This window comes from Podarcis melisellensis (genome assembly GCF_964234715.1).
Source record: "Podarcis melisellensis genome assembly, chromosome: 4".
Taxonomy (NCBI): domain Eukaryota; kingdom Metazoa; phylum Chordata; class Lepidosauria; order Squamata; family Lacertidae; genus Podarcis; species Podarcis melisellensis.
This window is the reverse complement of record NC_138531.1, coordinates 46,392,603-46,410,378: the sequence shown is the minus strand read 5'-3', so window position 1 is coordinate 46,410,378 and position 17,776 is coordinate 46,392,603. Positions and strand designations below refer to the sequence as shown.

General features: G+C 42.6%; 1 protein-coding gene and 1 long non-coding RNA gene across 3 annotated transcripts; both read right to left on the bottom strand.

Moving 5' to 3' along the window:
* Positions 1 to 609: 609 nt before the first annotated feature.
* Positions 610 to 4,106, bottom strand: LOC309368729. The gene is made up of 2 exons (XR_014167913.1): positions 3,030 to 4,106; positions 610 to 2,511 (listed from the first exon to the last, which is right to left on the bottom strand). It is a non-coding gene; the product is annotated as an uncharacterized lncRNA (long non-coding RNA).
* A 98-nt stretch (positions 4,107 to 4,204) lies between these two features.
* On the bottom strand, positions 4,205 to 16,848 carry XK (X-linked Kx blood group antigen, Kell and VPS13A binding protein). Of its 2 annotated transcripts, XR_014167862.1 has the most exons (4): positions 16,463 to 16,848; positions 13,193 to 13,455; positions 6,026 to 7,123; positions 4,205 to 5,985 (listed from the first exon to the last, which is right to left on the bottom strand). XR_014167862.1 is itself a non-coding variant. In XM_081908997.1 (3 exons), the coding sequence occupies exons 1-3, from the start codon at positions 16,705 to 16,707 to the stop codon at positions 6,294 to 6,296; spliced, it is 1,338 nt and encodes a 445-aa protein (XP_081765123.1). In that variant the 5' UTR covers positions 16,708 to 16,848; the 3' UTR covers positions 4,205 to 6,293. The 2 variants fall into 2 exon arrangements, 1 of the variants encoding a protein (XP_081765123.1); XM_081908997.1 differs by having other exon boundaries at positions 4,205 to 7,123.
* Positions 16,849 to 17,776: the final 928 nt, after the last annotated feature.

Below are 17,776 nucleotides of genomic sequence, written 5' to 3'. Positions count from 1 at the left end.
GAATATAAGTGCTGGCCATAATGGCAGGAGGCAGGCCAGAGCTTGGTAACCATATACCACTGAGCCTCTCATTTATTTGTCTGACAAATAAATTATTATTTTAATTTCTCTGTTGCTGCGTTGAATATTTCATTCCAGCTAAGCGTTAACCACAAGCAGGGTGCTACACAACAACCCAGTGAGGTAGGTTAGACTGGCCCAAGGCCACCCAGCAAGCTTCATGACTGAATTGGGTTTTAAACTCTCCTCTCCCAGGTCCTAGTCCAACACTCTAACCACTACACCACACTGACTCTTCATTGGAATGCAATGATCAAGTTTGATGTATGTCAAAGAATGTGCTTATTTCTTGTTCCCACCTCTTTCCAGCTCTGTCTGCATGGAAGCCACTCCCTCATAGTCCAGAGAGCAGCATATCATGTGTAACAGTCATAAACCTATTCATCAGAAAGTTCCCCCATCTAACAAATGAGATGTGGTGGTTGAAAGTTTTGTGTAACAAATGGAAAAATCACATTGATTTTGCAACACTTTGATCATATGAAAATGCCTGTCAGAGGGGTATTGCCAAGATTTTGGTTCATTTAGAATTTCCCCTCCTTTTCTTTCTCTGGTTATGTAAAACCAGAGTTTTCCTGTATCCACAGACAATCTTTTCAGATTTGACTCCAGCTCCTCCTTGCCTCTATCTACACTAGGGATAAGGAGAAATAGGATTCAGTTTGCATTCAAAGGCAAATCTACATAATATTCCAAAAGAATATTTGCACTTTCCTGAATTTTGCAATGCAATTCTCTGGTCAAGTCATGTGTTCAAAAATGCAGATATTAAAACAGCACACAACAGTGCATTCCATTTGGGAAAACTGCTTTGCAAATATGCACATATTGAGCAGAAATGTGTATATTAGAAGAAAGTCACACTAAAACTCATGAATTTTCATGAGGTCTCTACAAATATATATAAAAAACTGATGCGAAAATGCAGAGAACTGAACTCCAGAGTGGGAAAATGAGAAACTAAGAAAAACTGAAATTGACAAATTCACTCACCCCTAGTCCACACAGAGAGGTCAGTCTTCACTATCACACCTCCTTGAATCCAGATTATGTTAAAGGAGAATACTGAAGAAAATACACATTTCAGAGGTAAAATGTGTGCCATGTATTTGTGTTTGCATTTAGTAAAAAAAAGTTGATTACAGCCTGACCTAGAAAATAAGTAGAGTTTTAAGGTAGATCATGCATAAATAAAGTACATGATCAGAAGCAGTCAAGAAGAACAGTTTGACAATTGGTGAGGTTTTGGCAATAGGCTGCATGAGTTTAAGCAAACCCAGCACTGAAATTTACAATGCTGCTGATCAGATGTACCAGTATATCGTGTAATGTCTTACCATTTCCCCTCTCTCCTGCTCTCCCTACTAATTCATATACAATGTGTCCCCTTTTTGTTTGCTTTTAGAATTTCAAGCACGCCCTGCTACCTCAATAAGACACACAGGAAGAAAGCAGTGAGCCCTCAATCTTTAACCTGGCTGAGTTCCCATAAATGATTTATAAGAAACCAAATGGCTAGAGCAGGGAGGGGGTGGGGAGGAACACAAAAGAAAAGGAAACAGGACCTACAAATTGCAGGAGGAGATTGTAATGTGTTTCCACGCCAGGCAAGAAGAAAGAGTGCCATTGGTGAACAGCAAGATAGGGACAGGGGCTGCACACATTTTAAACATGGAACAGAGATTGCTTTCCCCCACTTATTAAAGGCACAAATGCCAACCAAACATATTGGAATATCTGGAGGATCAAGGACAAGTCTGGCAGCCAGATTCTACAGATCATACTTGGGAGGTATGCAAGATTGTGTGTCAGAATTGGGTCTGGACTTCAGTTTGCACAAATGAAGACAATAGTGCCCACTATGCTGAAATATGCAGAAAGGAAACGATACTCGCTGAAGCATACCTGAGAGCTCAAGTTAGCGGGGGTGGGGGGGCAAATGAACCGATTAAGGAGACAGAACAACATTCAGGAGATCCTGATGGCAGCTTTATGAGCTCTAACACTGGGACTTATGGGGGAAAGCAGATTTTAAACATTTTGAATAAAGCATATAGTATATTTTTTGTTTCCAGGCTCAGAGCAGAACTCACAGTTGCCATGTGACAGCAACAGTCCATCGGCAGGGAAACCTTATTTGTTTAAAGTTACCTTGGACTTTGCTTTACAAGGTTCTGTTGTTTGTATAACTAAATGTCACATTTAGTTGGAGTTCTGTGCACTGGAGATTATTATACCTGTTCTTGTGATGTTGCTGTAAAGACACTAACCCCCCCCCCAAAAAAAACCCATTAAGATGGTGCAATGCCTAAATTTGAACTCCTGTAAAGCAATCATTTTTCAATTAATCTTCATTATAGTCATCTGGAAGCTTGAAACTGCATTTTGATTACTGAGGAGTGTGTTTCTCATTGGCCTTTAGCGCCTTAAATTCAATTTGTTTCTGTCAGCCTAGGAGACTGAGGTATGAGAGGCACAGATGTAACACATAACCTTTGGATTTTTGTTTTTGTAGTGTTAACATTATGAAAAGCTATATGGAGAAGTCAGGCTTAATATTTACCATCACTCTTCATGATAATGTCACTCCCTAATGTCACTCCCTGAATAAAGCACTGATTTTTAACTCTTGTGCTTTATAACTTGGAATTTCTATTTATTTATATGATTCTTGAATCCTAAGAGGAGGCCTGTGATAGGTTTTAATGGGCACAGTATGCTGGCATGAATATGATGCCAAATGATGGATTGCTGAAAACCAGTTAGTAACCAGTTAATCAGTAGGGGAGGGAAGGATGGAGCACACAAGTCTGAGACTTCATCCAGGCTTGACCTCATAGAACCAACTTATGGTTTGGTATTATGTTCAAATCTTGGTGTCAGATTGAACCAGTAAAAAAAATCTGACCAGTGCAACAGGGAAAACACAAAGCACATTGGCCAAACACATCTTGACATGTATGACTCACCTGTTTGACCCTCAGTACCTCCTATTTGAGAGACTTGAGCATTTCATATGCAACAGTTTTTCTACTTAAAGATGATCCAAGCATAGGAAAATCCCCATTTATGAAGCGGACCTAACTGAAATTGAGGTACTTAACTTGTGTGTATGATACTCTTGCTTACAAATGCTATTGGTTTCTAACGTGAAGGTAAAATATGTGCTAGCCAGAATTCTTACAAATTTATCTCTTTTACTTTCCCTTCAGTTTTAACAACTATCAGATATTCACTTAAATAGCAGCACAGAGGCATGAAGATTATTTAAGCCTTCTAACACGGTTAAATATTCTCAGAGATGCGTTCTCAGGTGTTATGTTTGATAAATTAATTTCTTGGCCAAAAATATAATAAAATTGAATTAACTGTGCCACAGTCATATGGTGCTTAAAGTATGCTTCAGATTAGTGCTAAAACAAATCCATAGTAAAATGAGATCTAAGACGAATGTGATAAGCACTAGAAATCTCTAAACCCATTGCTTCCCAGCCAATCCTTGTTCCTTTCTCCTTCTCTAACTGACAAAATTCATTGCCAATTTGCTACCAAGGTCTGAATACTGCTGTATAAAGCCCTAAACAACTTGGGGGGGCCCCAAATATCTGAAGGAGCACCTCCATCACCCTGCCTAGGGAGAACCGGAGGGGATAGCTGGTAGTGCCGCCACCCTCTGTGATTGGCTGGGCAGCAGAGCATGAGACAGCCTTCTTTGTGATGGTCCCCCAAGTAGAAGAATACATGTTCTCCATCTTGTGCCATCATTGTATGCCTTTCAACTATTGGTCAAGGCACATCCCATTACTCAGGCCTTTTGGTTTAGTGGATATATTCCCTACTGCACTGCTGTTCTGTGCTGCTGTTTTGATATTGGTTAGTTTACTGGTTTTCTGGCCTTGCGCTTGTTTTAATTGTGACATTTTTGTAACCCACTCTAGGATAATTTACAACGGGCAGCCTATAAGGCCAGTATAGGAATACTTGTATAAATAAATAAAATAAGGAAGTGCAAATAATAAATAAAATCACCAACAGCTCAACTAACTTCTCCTCTGACTATAACATTCTGCATTCCAAGTGATGCGTTGCCCTCCCCTCCCAACTCAAAACTCAAAGAAGGTAAATTACAAACACCCATACAGCATTTTCTCTTTAGAGACTAATTATTTTATTCTGGGAACAAATCAGCTTTCCAGATATAAAAGAAATAACCACCAGGTGTTATTTCTTTTTCTTTTTTAAAAATAAGAATATCAAGGAGGGGGAGTTTGCTACATGTGACCGTATTATATTTTGTATAAAAAGATAAAGATACACATTTGTCATGCTAATTCACGCTAAAACTTGCCCCCTGCTGTATCCTGCTGTAACATGGCTGCACTGTTCAAACACACTTAATTCATTTTATAAAATTTATATACTGCTCGGTTGTAGAACTTGGCAACTTTTTTGTGTGTTTCAATAAAAACCAGAAGCAAGAAACGATGACTCCACCTTGCACCAGCTAATTGCACCATGGATTTCAGCTACCATGGTGCCAACTATTGTCGGCACTGCGGTGGCAAAGGTCATTTTAAATATTATTTAAACATTTCTATAGAACTGGTTCGGTGTATTAAGTTGCTTTACAATTCTTACTTCATTTATCCTCACAGTAACCTTGTGGGGTAAGTAGAGTGTTGATCTTGGGAGTCGGACTGATCCTGGCCAGCACTGATGTAGCCTTGGAAAAGATACTCTTGACCAGTCAAAATTATTGGGAGGTTAAGACTTCAGTTCTCTCTTGGGAGTACACTTTCCTGGGAATAAGCCTCATTGAACAAAGTAAGACTTACTTCCAAGTAAACATGCATAAGACCAGCCTGCAAATCATCACTTTGAGAAATTTAGAAGAAAGGCAAGATGCAAACCCAGTAAACAGTCAAATATAATTATTTGTTCAAAACCCGCCCAATGGTTTTTGCAGCTCACTGGCTTTTGGATCAGGTCCTCCCATGCTCAACGTCGAAATCCACTCTGCCAACTTGGCCACTGCTTTGGAGACCTAATCACTTTAATGTAATAATTCTAGTAATATCAGTAATTTCAGTAATATCAGTAGGTTTGACTTAATGGAAACATTTGGAAATATTCATGTAAAAGAGTGGATATCAACTGCAAGACATTGCTAAAATTTTCATTGACTAAATGCTTCCTTAACTATTGCTACATTCACCAAAGCTTTCTTAGCATCATACAAAGCAGAAATGTAATTGACCAAGACAATCAGAATCCAACAATAGAAGCAAACCTAAAAACCAAGTGTTTAAACTGTTTGGAGAGAATCAACACTTGTGGCACTTTGAAGGAAAAATTGACAGGACGGGGCCAAGGCCTGAATCAGCAGCAAGTTATTTTATCACTTTCCATTATGGATTCAGAAGCTCCCAGTTCAAATGCACGCAGTCAGGATGAGATCATGTCATATGTAACCTAGATAAATTCGGCACTCGGTGGCAGGTGAAGGAGCACAGTTTGTATAAAACTTTAAAGCACATTGTTAACCTGTGAGGTTTTGAACGCTCCTTTTCACTGATCGATTTCGGTCCTTGCATGAAATAAGAAGTTCCTTGAGTCAGCCACTTTGTCATTGCCTTGCCTTTTGTTTCATGGCTTGCAGAGGTCCACCCAGACAAAGGTTAAAAATCCCTGATCTAAAGTCAAGATGCAGTGGAGCATCCCATCCATAAAGGGGTGCTGTCTGTTTCCAACAGTTAAAATCCCAAGTATCTTCACACACTGAACTACCATACCAGCACTGCAATGCTAGGACTTAAATGTGCCTCCTGCCATGGCGGTCAGAGGGAAAATCAGAGTGCATCCTTCTTTCTAAACCACCCAAACCAGGGGTGGCAACCTGAGGCCCAAATATGTGGCCCTCCAGGTCTCTCTGCCTGAAATTTGGGACTCTCCCCAAGCCACACACCCTCCCAAGTCACACCCACCTCGAATGTTTTTGCTTGGCAGGAATGTGCCCTTGAACTCTGATTGTGCCTCTGGCTTACCTGGATTTAGGAAGGAGAGAGGAGTATGTGAAGAAACTAGCGTACTGTACAAAGGTAAAATTTACATTTGCTGCTCCGCCCACTTTTTTCTCTGGACCCGCCCACCATTGGGAAGTTTCCCAGAAAGGTTTCCAGACCCAGGGGCTAAAATAAGCAAGTCTTGAGAGCGGTGGCTCCTTGACAGCAGTTCTAGGCATTGGACGAAACACTTTGGTGGGCATTTCCATTATAGGATTCATTTGCCTTGCAGCTGTCCTGGGCATCGTCAACAGTATCGTCTGGGGTCTTCAAGTCTGCCTTTTCCCCAGAGTTGCTGGATGCAAGAGGTTTGCATACATAGCAAAACAACTTGAAACACAGTGCCAATCCTTCTGAAATATTGGAGGAGAAAAGTTTTTTGCATGGGTGGCAAAACTGATAGAACACGAGCATAAAAAGAACAGCTATGCAATAGCCAATCAGCAACTGTAAGACCAGCAAAGGGGCACATACATACGTGTAGACATCAGTCTTGTACATATACCACATCAGCAAGAGAAAAGCATTCTCAAGGAACCTCACAATGTAATATAAAGCCAGCCTGTACCAGTTTTGGGATTTGTCAATTAAGTCGGAATCATTCAACTTCAGCTGCACAGCTGACCAGCAAAACATATTAATACCGGCATACAGGAAAGTGAGAAGGCACAAGACAATGGCAGTGCCCACTTTGCTCAAAGCCTTCTCTATATTTTCCGGCAAAGTGCACTTACTTTGCCAGAAGAGAATCCACGGGTGAAAGAAAAAAGCAAAGAAATTCACTAGCACCACTGGGAGGATCCAGATTTGAAGGACAGAGCTGAAGAGGACCAGGACTATCACCCTAGTGGCAATCTCAAAGCTTCTCCAGAGGAAGATGCAGAGGTAGGCAGCAGGCTTCACGCTGATGTCGTAATCGTCATACTTAATCTTAATGGCCAGGATGTTGCATCGTAGTGCTCCATAGACGATTGACAGGAGAGAAAGGACCATGAAGATGCCTGAGGAAAGAGAAGGCAATCAACGTTTCTGAAAGCAGCCAGAGAGCATCGTACGGCAGGAACATGCTTTCATTGGAAGTGGCTGACTCAAGTGGCCTAAACTGATGTGGCTTATATTATCTTCTTAAGCACTATCCCAGTACACACTTTTCCTAGTCCATGTGCCTAAACCATGTAGAAACACTGAGAAATGAACTGCGGCCCTCAAATGCATGCATGCTCGACTATATGGGACTAGCAGAAATGACCGACAGAATCCGAGACCAGGGAAGAGAGACGGCGAAAAAAGATTGGAAGAAATTTAAGGACTATCTTTAAAAATACTGTAAAATTAATGAATGTTGAAACGATGTTGGTTTAGAAACTATGTGGTTACTAGCTGTAATGGGTATGAAAAAGAAAAGAAAGGTAAAGATCTAAACAGGATTAAAGGAAAGGATTTGCTGAACTTTGATTAGAAATTGGAATACAGTAAGGGAAGGTGTGAGGAAGTCGGGGAAGTAAGGTTTTTGAAAATAAGGGAATGAAATTATACTTGTTTCTGTTTGATTTGTGCTTGTTTGTATTGATGCTTTGTTTTGTCTTTATATAATTTGTGAAAACTTAATAAATATTTAATAAAAAAAAAATCAAATGCATGCATGCTCCTTGGACCTGTGCTAAAGGCTTTTCTTGAACTATTATGTTCACACCGTGAGCATGGCAGCTCCAGGACAATATTTTAGCATGTTGGGCCTTGAGAGAAACTCCAGCATTCTCATCAGCATCAGGTACAAACCACAAAGCTATTCAAGTCTCAGCAGCTGTACTGAATTTGCTGCAAGAGCAAACTCAAGGCATTCAGTCACTGAGCTTTAAGCGTGCAAAGTGCTAACTTGCAGCATTTCACTATTCCTCATTCAATAAAACTGTGTTATTCCTGTTTTGCCCACTTGGGGGAGGGGCCACAGCTAAAAAAGAAATGATAGCAACTTCTTAATTCTGTAGTTGAGATAGGCGTTGAGCCAGGACCTTCTGGGATGCTTCCCATCTTAATAAACAGAGGGTGACTGTCTTAACTCAGTTCCCCCTTCCACAGGCACAAATGTTTTTACTTCAATGAGTAATACAGGCTTCTTCAACCTCAGCCCTCCAGATGTTTTGCGACTACAATTCCCATCATCCCTGACCACTGGCCCTGCTAGCTAGGGATCATGGAAGTTGTAGGTCAGAAACATCTGGAGGGCCGAGGTTGAGGAAGCCTGGAGTAATACATGCCAGTTGGCTTCCTGGGATTCAAACTGTGGGCAACACTCAGATGCCCAATTCCCTCAGGATTTTATTTTAAATTCAGGCAGGGTGTTGCAATCAAGAGGGGTGTCTCTGCCGCATCCTCTGGTTCTCCACATCTTAATTACATCCTTTGAGGTGCTTTGCACTGAATGGGCAAACAGCGTGGCAGGGAGAGAGATGAATGACACAATACTAACCATCACAGTATTTGGGGTGCCTGTGTGTGGGTAGAGCTTTGAATGATGACCCATACTCATGAAATTTGTCACCAAGCTCAACACAATCTAATATAGTGTTCCACATACACTGCATTTTTGAGTCTACTCTCTTTGGATTATCCTGTTGCAATGTGAATGAAATTAGATCAACATGTTGAGTCTAGCCCATTCATATCTAATGCTTGCTTTCTCCTAAAATATGGGTCCTTGACTTGTTATGGGAAAAAATGTGCAAGTGCTTTCACAGAATAACAAGACCTTGCAAGAATGTATTTCACTTGTCATTCAGGTGCTCCAAATATATCTACCTACAGCAATTATCTTTCAGTGGAGTGAAGAACAGGGATATTATTGTGATGAAGTCTTAATGCTTGGATTGTGTGGGTTTTTTTTAAACTGTTGCTTTGCAGGTATTTGGATTTTTTTTTTTTTGAAAAACACACACTTGGAGGTCTTTTTTTTTTTAATGCAAGTACTGGATTTCTTTTGCCACTCAAACTGGTTTTTCAATGTATTTTAAAACCAATACTGGACTTGTTCCAGACCATTCATTTCAGCGATATCCTGCCAGAAACTGCTTTGTTACCTTCCCATAGCTATGTCAGGTGGAGATTATTTCAGATTACAACTCCCATTATTACTCAAACCATACATCAAAGGAGCAACCAAGCAAGGCAGCAGCACAGGGCTGTCCCTTGGTTGGGGCGGCGTCAGGGACTGTGCCAAGGCTTTGCAGTCAGGGTGATTGGAGACACACTAGAACAGCCTGAGGGCCACACCTGGAAGTGGAATTGTATGGCGAGTTGCAATTCCTCAAGAAGCAAACTATACCATCATAATGACACATTACAATAACGAAACCAAACATGCCTCCTTTTTAAGGTATGGCAGGGGAGTGAAACTTGGCCCCTCCACCTGCCACTAAAGCTGCAGGAATAGGCAAATCACTCCTTCTGTCCTCCTCACACTCCTAGCCAAGGCTCAGACAGGAAGCAGGGGCTTACAGCACCCCATTCCTCAGCCTCTTTCCAGCAAATCCTCCACCAGTGGCTGGGAGAGAAAGAGGAGATGCTGTTTTCTCCTCAGCCTGCTGCTCTGGCGAGGGCCACAGAAGGGAGGGTTCCCGTGCCCTCAGCGGCTCTTCCGTTGAGGGAGTCTTGGCAGGTGCAGGTTCCCGCCCTTGTCCCATTGCTGCAGCCCTGCGACAGCCTCTCCACCAGGGAGGCCGGTCAACCTGACTGACTTGCACAAAGGAATCCTGAATTTCTGCACATCCTGCTAAGTTACCTTCTTTCGACTGTGTCAGTGAAAATTTCACACTTTGCTCCATACTTGCTAAAGACTGGCAACTGACCACACACTCAAAACTAAACGGAACAAATGAAATAAATTATGAGTATAGCAGAAGAGCCAAATTATCAGAAGAGGCGCAATTCTGAAGCCCTTCTGAATTTAGGACCTTAAATTCTTAACCTTAAAAAATAATTTGTGTGTGTGTGATGAGAGATTTAGGAGGGTGGCAAGATTTAACCTCCCTCTCTCTCTCTCTCTCTATATATATACAATAAACAGTATCATTAAAACAAACATAAAACAGTAGTATAAAATCATATTAAAACAGGAATTCCGTAGATTTAAACAAATAAAAACAGGGTGTCACGGGGTCACAGAGGGAACTCAGGACTCAGCAATCTTTTTCTATTATTTTGTTTCTGTTTTGACTATTTATTTGTGCTTTTATCTTGTATTTTTTTTCTTGTGAACCACCTTGAAGGGTGGTACATAAATCTAATAGATAAAAATAAATAATAAAATACAGTAATGCCAGCATCCTAGAGCATTTCACTGTTTTGTAGCAAGACCAAAGTCTCAACTGGATCACATTGCATTTCTAGCCCACCTCACCTCCATGACAGAACTCAAGATAGCATACATTGGTTCCTGGGCGATTTCCCATGCAGAGACCCCAAACTGCTTACCTACAGCTAGCTTTCCATATCATACATTTTCTGGCCATAACCACTCAGGGGGGAGGAAAGGAGTAAATGGAGGGGAGGGGAGGTTGCAGTGGGGAGAAGGAAGGCAGGGTATGTCTCTGAAGAGCTACATACAATCTGGGTAGGTGGGCCAGTGAAGAAAGAAAACAGTAGCTGGGGATGCAGATTATGTGCCCCCCCCCAGTGCCTGCTCTCTGAGGTACCGCAGTTGTCTCATTTTATGCAATGCAGGTATGGGGAACTTCAGGCCTAGAACCCTCAGCAATTTCCAATGGAAAAAAGGAAATTGGATCTAGTTATTTCATATTAGTTTCTGAAAGGAAAGTGTTTGCTAGATGCTCAGTTGGTTGCCCAGCAGAGAATGAAAATGCCAATTTACACATTATGTGGCAGCCCAAATCCATTTTGCACGATAACTGGAAGTTCCAAAGAAGTGGGTGTGTGAGTGATCCACACTCTTGGTTTCTGAATTTTTACGTTGCCCATGAAGAGGATGCTTGCACTGCAAGATATGCAGGTTCCAAATGTATGTATGAGAATTTATGCATCTCGAGGAAACGGCTGTCGCATGTAGAAGGTCCCAGGTTCTTCAATCCCTGGCATCTTTGGGTAGGCTTGGGAAAGACTTCCTGTCTGAAACCCTGCTGCCAGACAGCGTGGGCAATGTTGAGTTAGATGGACCAAAGGCTGACACAGAGCAGATGTACACGATTGGCTATTACAATAGGGCATGAGTCACCTTCAACTTTATGTGCTTTATCTAAATCTACTTACACTGCCCGGGGGAGGGGGGGGAATGCAAGACCAGTTGAGTGACTAGCTCACCACAACTGCTCCATTTATTTTAATTTAATACTTAGCAACCATCCACTTGTCTGCGGTCATCAGGATTTTTGGTTTATTAATCTTTCAGGGCCACATTCACTGCTATTTCAATGTACTCCTGAGACTTGTTTAACTTTAAAGCAATTAATCTCTGGACATGAGTCTGAAAGTGCTAAAGTTAATTTCAGACCTCTAATAGGATTTCCCACACATATACTCTTGTAACTCTGGGTGTCTTCAAGCTGCTCCTTTGAATTAATTTTCGCATAGAATGTGTCACAAGAAGTTGTCTCTATATCCAGATGCCCCAATGTAGATCTGGAACGGTTTACTATATTATATGTATTTCTGATGCGAGACAAAATTACGCTCTTTGCTCGTTTGCAACAACAGCATTCTTAGTGACTCCTCCCCAAGCATCACTGCAAGCAAAAATTTTAAACATAGTTTTAAAAATCAAGTAGCCAGCAGTGTGTGTCCATATAAGTTTGTTAACGTTTGAAAAAGGCTAAGACAGGGGTTGACAACCTAAGGCCCATGGGCCACAAGCAGCCCACGGGGGTCATTTAAACGGCCTACAAGCCACCCCCAAACTGAGCCACCCGCTTGGTGAGTCCCCCCGCCCCCCAGCACAAGGACTCGCCTCCATGACACTGAAAATTGCATCTGCATGCACGCAGATGCCGGAAATCGTGGGTGTGTGTGCAGTCCAGCCCACGGAGAGATCTCTGGAGTGAACCGGCCCAGGTGAGGTAAACCTTGTCTACTCCTGGGTTAAGTGTGGTGTAGTGGTTAAGAGCGGGGGACTCATAATCTGGGGAACCGGGTTCGATTCCTCGCTCCTCCACATGCAGCTGCTGGGTAACCTTGGACTAGTCACACTTCTCTGAAGTCTCTCAGCCTTACCTCACAGAGTGTTTGTTGTGGGGGGGGGGAGGGAAAGGTGAATGTTAGCCGCTTTGAGACTCCTTTGGGTAGTGATAAAGTGGGATATCAGATCCAAACTCCTCCTCTTCTTCTTCTAAGACGTCCTGTTAGTATGCTCCAAGCAGCTAAGATTAGGGATGAGATATTACAGAGAGGGGAGTCTTGGTCTCATTGTTTCTACTTTTATGAATTAAGCACTGGGGGAAAATTGCATCCCTAGGGATGGGGAACCTGTTATATCCAGGTGTTGCTGGACCACAGTTCCCTCATCTCTGACCTTTGCCCATGCTGGCTGGGGCTGACAGAATTTGGGAGTTCTCTTCTCCCTGCTATAATTTGTAGAAGGGCTTTCCGCTTCTTATAACCTAGTCTGTAACTCTTAGTAGAGAGACAGTCTGCTTAATTTATTTGCTATATTTATGTAAAGCTACTCAATAACGTTTTCCTCTGGTTGGCTTTCAGCACAAAAATGGCAGTAGTACAATCAAAAACGTAATAGCCCACATTAAATATCAAATTGCATCCAAAAGATTTCTGGGGCACACATTTCCAAATAGGAGTAGAGTAAAAGCAAATAAATATATGTTTACAGCACATACACAGAGATTCAGAACACTAAAAGCACAGATTTTGAAAAGGGCTGGGGGAATTTTAATAATTCTTCACTTGGTGCCAAAACAACCATAAAGTAGGTCATTAACCATTTCCACCTGCATCTGGTTTCCTAAATAGCACATTAAGTGAGAGGGTATAGCTATTACTTACCCATAATCCCTATCTCTAAACACTCACCAAAATGGAATACTGAAAAATGTACCAATTATACATACTTCTGGCTGCCGTCATCTCCTGCTGGAGGACACATATGTACAGCTGAAGCGTCAGCTGTGGTGCAGAGCCTAGGAAAGCTTGGATCACCGATGCCCGACTAAACGCAGATCTGTGTGTAAACAGCTTGCCCTCAGCTTGGCCCACTTCCTTCTCAACTTCTTCCGAATGTCCATCTTTTGGCATCTGCCTCTTCTTGGTGATGCTGACATAAGGCTCCTCTATTCTGCCTGCATGAAAGTAAATATAAAAAACCTCCACGCACCTGTGGGGGGAAATGGACAAGAGTAGATGTTGCTTTATAGATGGTATATTACACCTGTGAAATTAGCTAAAATGTATAAGATAAATAATAAATGTTGGAAAAAGAAGGAACATTTTATCATATGTGGTGGGAATGTAAGAAAGTAAAAAAACTTCTGGGAAATGATATATAATGAGATGAAAAAGATACATTTTTTAAAAAAATCAGAAGCATTTTTACTTGGTATTATAGGTGAGGACATTAATGGGCAAGATGTTAAATTGTTTTTATATGTAACAATAGCGGCAAGAGTATTCTTAGTTCAGAAATGGAAGCAAGAAGAAATCCCGATGAAAGAAGAATGGCAGACAAAATTAATGGACTACGCAGAATTAGATAAAATGACAGGAAGGATTTGAAACCTGCGGGACCAGAGATTCACAGAAGATCGGAAGAAATATATGAATTATTTGAAGAGCAACTGTAATCAACAAATTATGCTAGTAGGACTAAAAGAAGTTTTGTAAGAAGAAATATATGAAACATTGCAAAGTTGAGATATTAGTTATGAGATTTAAATGTAATAGTGGAAGTAAGAAATGTAAATTAAGTGAATAGATTGGAAAATTTTCAGATGTTATTGATGTGAAGTAGAAAAAAACTGTATAAGATATAAAAATTAATTATTGTTGAAAATGATATGTTGAAAAACTAATTATATATAGAGAGAGTAGGCATAACATTTGAATGCAAAAAAGAGTAGATGTTGCTTTAACATAACTCTTCTGAATTTCACAATTGCTTTTAAGTAGGATCTCTGATTAGAAAGAAGTTAAGGTGGGCATGTGAAACACCCCTTTAGCTCATTCTTAGGATTCTGAAATTCATGGGTGGAACTCAACTACCATGACTCACCAGCACAAAGATGTCCACTTGCAAAGGGAGAAGAGGGGAAGAACATTCCATTACGCAGGTAGAGATCCTTTTGCTGATGGAATAATTGTGTTGCACTAAGCTGTACACAACTCCACATAATCACAGAAAGGACTACTGTATGGTGTCCTATGGAGAACACATTCTTGACAGGTCCCTGCCCAAATTGCTCTTGAGAACATTTAAGGAATGACATTCTGCAGCCTGCTTAGGAAGTTAATATGTATTATTGTTGTATAATAACATTTCAATCATTATTATTGTGCATCAGAAACACATAGTATAATAGTGTATAAATAAGATGTGTAAACCTGATGGCTAATTCACTTAACTGGCTTTCCCTATGTCAAGAGTTCCTACAATCACCATGGCCAATTGAGAAACCATGGAACGATTGCTCTGGTGCAGTACTACTAAATGCTTCCGGTTCAGGCTCCTTATGTGCAGCTGTGTATATGGACTTACTCTTGGAAGTTACTTTATTATTAACATTGCATTTATACCCCACCTTTTATTTAGAAAGCAAGGAGGGGATTGCTGGCAGGTGATGGCATACATCCATAATATTAGAAAAGTTTTGGATATTAGGCCCTGTAAAACATTGCTATGTTATCCCTCCCTCTGCTCCCCCCCCCCCAATTTGGTGTTTGATTTGCATGTACAATTTGGCTTCAGGAACAAACTGGTAAGAAACTTGATACTGCTCATGCTTCTTTGCTTGAAGGGATAACTGCCCAATAGTTAATGATTTATCAAATTTATTTATTTCTGTTAAAGTGCATAACCTGCCTTTCTGGTTGGCTTACAATGTCATAAAAGTTGAGATATGATATATTCAGAGAGCAATAAAGGGTAACAAAAGCAATTTAAGTCTTAAGGCATCTTAAAGACTAAGACATTTTTATTATGCCATAAGCTTTTCTCTCTTTTTTTGCTGCAACCGACCATCACAGTTACCTCCCTGAAATTCAAAACAACAAAAACAGAAAGGAAACGATAGAATAATTTGTTAGGAAAATACTTGCTGAAACAATACATGCTGAAGCAACACAATTTACCTCTGGGTGGTGAAAGAGAGAGAGAGAGAGAGAGACTTGAAAATGGCAAATTGCTTCCAGGATGATGATGATGTGTGTGTGGATATTTTAAAAAATAATAATAAAATCAAAGCAGTTTGATTTTGGCATTATTACGTTGTTATTATGTTAACAAAAAACAAGGTGTCTGAAGAGGAGGTTATAAATATTTTCAGTAGATAAAAATAGATTTGAAACATCCACAGTTTCTTCTGCTTCAATTTTCAAAGAGCAACTGTGTGTGTGGTCCACAAGAAACTCAGCCTCCTTCCCCTTTATTTAGTCTTACTCACAAGCTGAAATATTTTCACTCAGCCCAAAAGGTAGAGACTCCTCAAGATGTGTGAACCTGTTATATTCTCAAGACCGGCTCTCTCACCACTGCCTCCCTTATTCCAATTCCAGAAGCACACTCTACAGATGGGCGTGCCTGTGACCAAACGCAGGCATGCTTCTCTGCCAGTTATTGCTCACAGGCAAAACCGGAGCAGGCAGCTGTGCAGATAGGAAGCATCACAGACCCTTAACCGCACACAGTACAGAACCATTAGCATACATGGGGAGGGAGGGATATTTCCAAGCATATAAAAGCAGACCATGTCCTGATGGATGCAGCAAACAGCTTAACACACACAAAAACCCCAACACCTTTATTTCACTATAAACAAAACGGTCCATTGTCCTGCACATCTGACCCAACAGAGAGCTCTTGCGCTATCTTAATGGTCACAATTCCCTATCCAGATCTCTCTGCATAGAATCCGCCATTGAAGCGATCAGCTCTTTTTATTTTAAAAAAATAATAAGGCTGGAACTGGTCCCCAATTCAGACACTCTCGAGTGTGTGTCCAGCATTCTGAGATGTCTGACAGCCATTGTGGGGCGTTGCTCTTCCAGCGCAACTGGGGCGGCGACCCCTCCCCTGACCCCCTTTCCGCCCCCGGCCAGCCCTCTCCGCCTGGGCGGTCCTTCCCCTGCAGGAGCACCTGCGGGGATCGGGGCCCACGCCCCCCACCCACCTGACGAGGGGTCCCAGCTGCAGGATGTGCAGGAGCAGCACCAGCGGCCTGTCCTTGCTGAGGTCTCGGTGGATGAAGACGAGGCTGAACTGGACCAGCACGCAGGGCAGCAGCGCGAAGAGCAGCGTCAGCGACTGCCAGATGCGGTCGCCCGCCGAGCGGTAGGTGCTGCTCAGGTACAGCGCCAGCGCCGTCTCGGCCACGAAGAGGAAGAGCGACACCAGCACCGAGCCCGGGAATTTCATCGCCGCCGGCGGGGAAGCCAGCCGGGCAGCGGCTCAGTCAGCGGGCAGCAGCAGGGCAGGGCTGGCCACGCGCGGAGCTCCGCAGCCGAGGCCGCCAGCTGCCCATCTCCCGGAGCCCAGCGAGGAGCCAAGCTGCCGGCGGGAGACGCCCGAGCCGCGCCTTCGCCAAGCGCCCGCTAGGGGGCAGGCCTGGGGGAGCTGCTGCTGCGGCGCCGGCCGCCCAATTGGACGAGGCTCACTGTCTTCGGCGCCGCTCGAGGGGATGGCGGAGGAGGATCCACGAAAGAATCAGAAGTGCCGGGCCTGGAGTTGCGAAAGCTGCCGTTGTCTCCTAGACCCGGATCCCTGGGGGCTGGCTGGCTGGCTGCTTGCTTGCGGCTCCCTCCCCACCTGAGAAGGCCGCTCTGTACATGCGCAGGGGCGCTCTTGTTCACCTGTCTTCTTAGATTCCAAGGCCTGGGCCTGGCTCAGGTTAAGCTCAGGGGTAGCTCATCCTAGTCTGTAGCAGCAGCAGGACAAATCTGAGTAAAATGTTGGCAGGTAAGCCCTGCCACACATAATCACAAGTCACGGCACATGCTCAGCATTCGAATGGCAATGCCCATCCATCTTGCGGGTGGCAGCCCCCTGAAATATTTTACTGGGGACTTGGACCCTTAGGAGTTGGCCAGTATGCTTGCTACTAGGATCACCATCCTCCCACCAAACCAGAGACATATTAAATATGCTTTTAACTTACGACAGGCAGAAATTCAATGGGTGGCCATTGCCTGTATTTTCCCGGAGATAAGAGACTCCACCTGGTGTATTTTTAAAACGCCAGATGAGCCTTGCTGGAAAACAAGCTGGCAACACCACTTACCAGGAGAGGATCCAGGTTCAGGTATCTGCCCAGGTATAAGGCACACTGGACAGTCTCTCAGGCTTGGCCCCACATGGCTGGCGTGGGGATAAAATAGATGGGGGGAGGTCCATGCACACTGTGCCAATTTGAGGAAAGGCGAAGCATCTGGTAGTCCACTCTTGAGAACGGGGCTGGACTAAATGGTTCATTGGTCTGATTCCACAA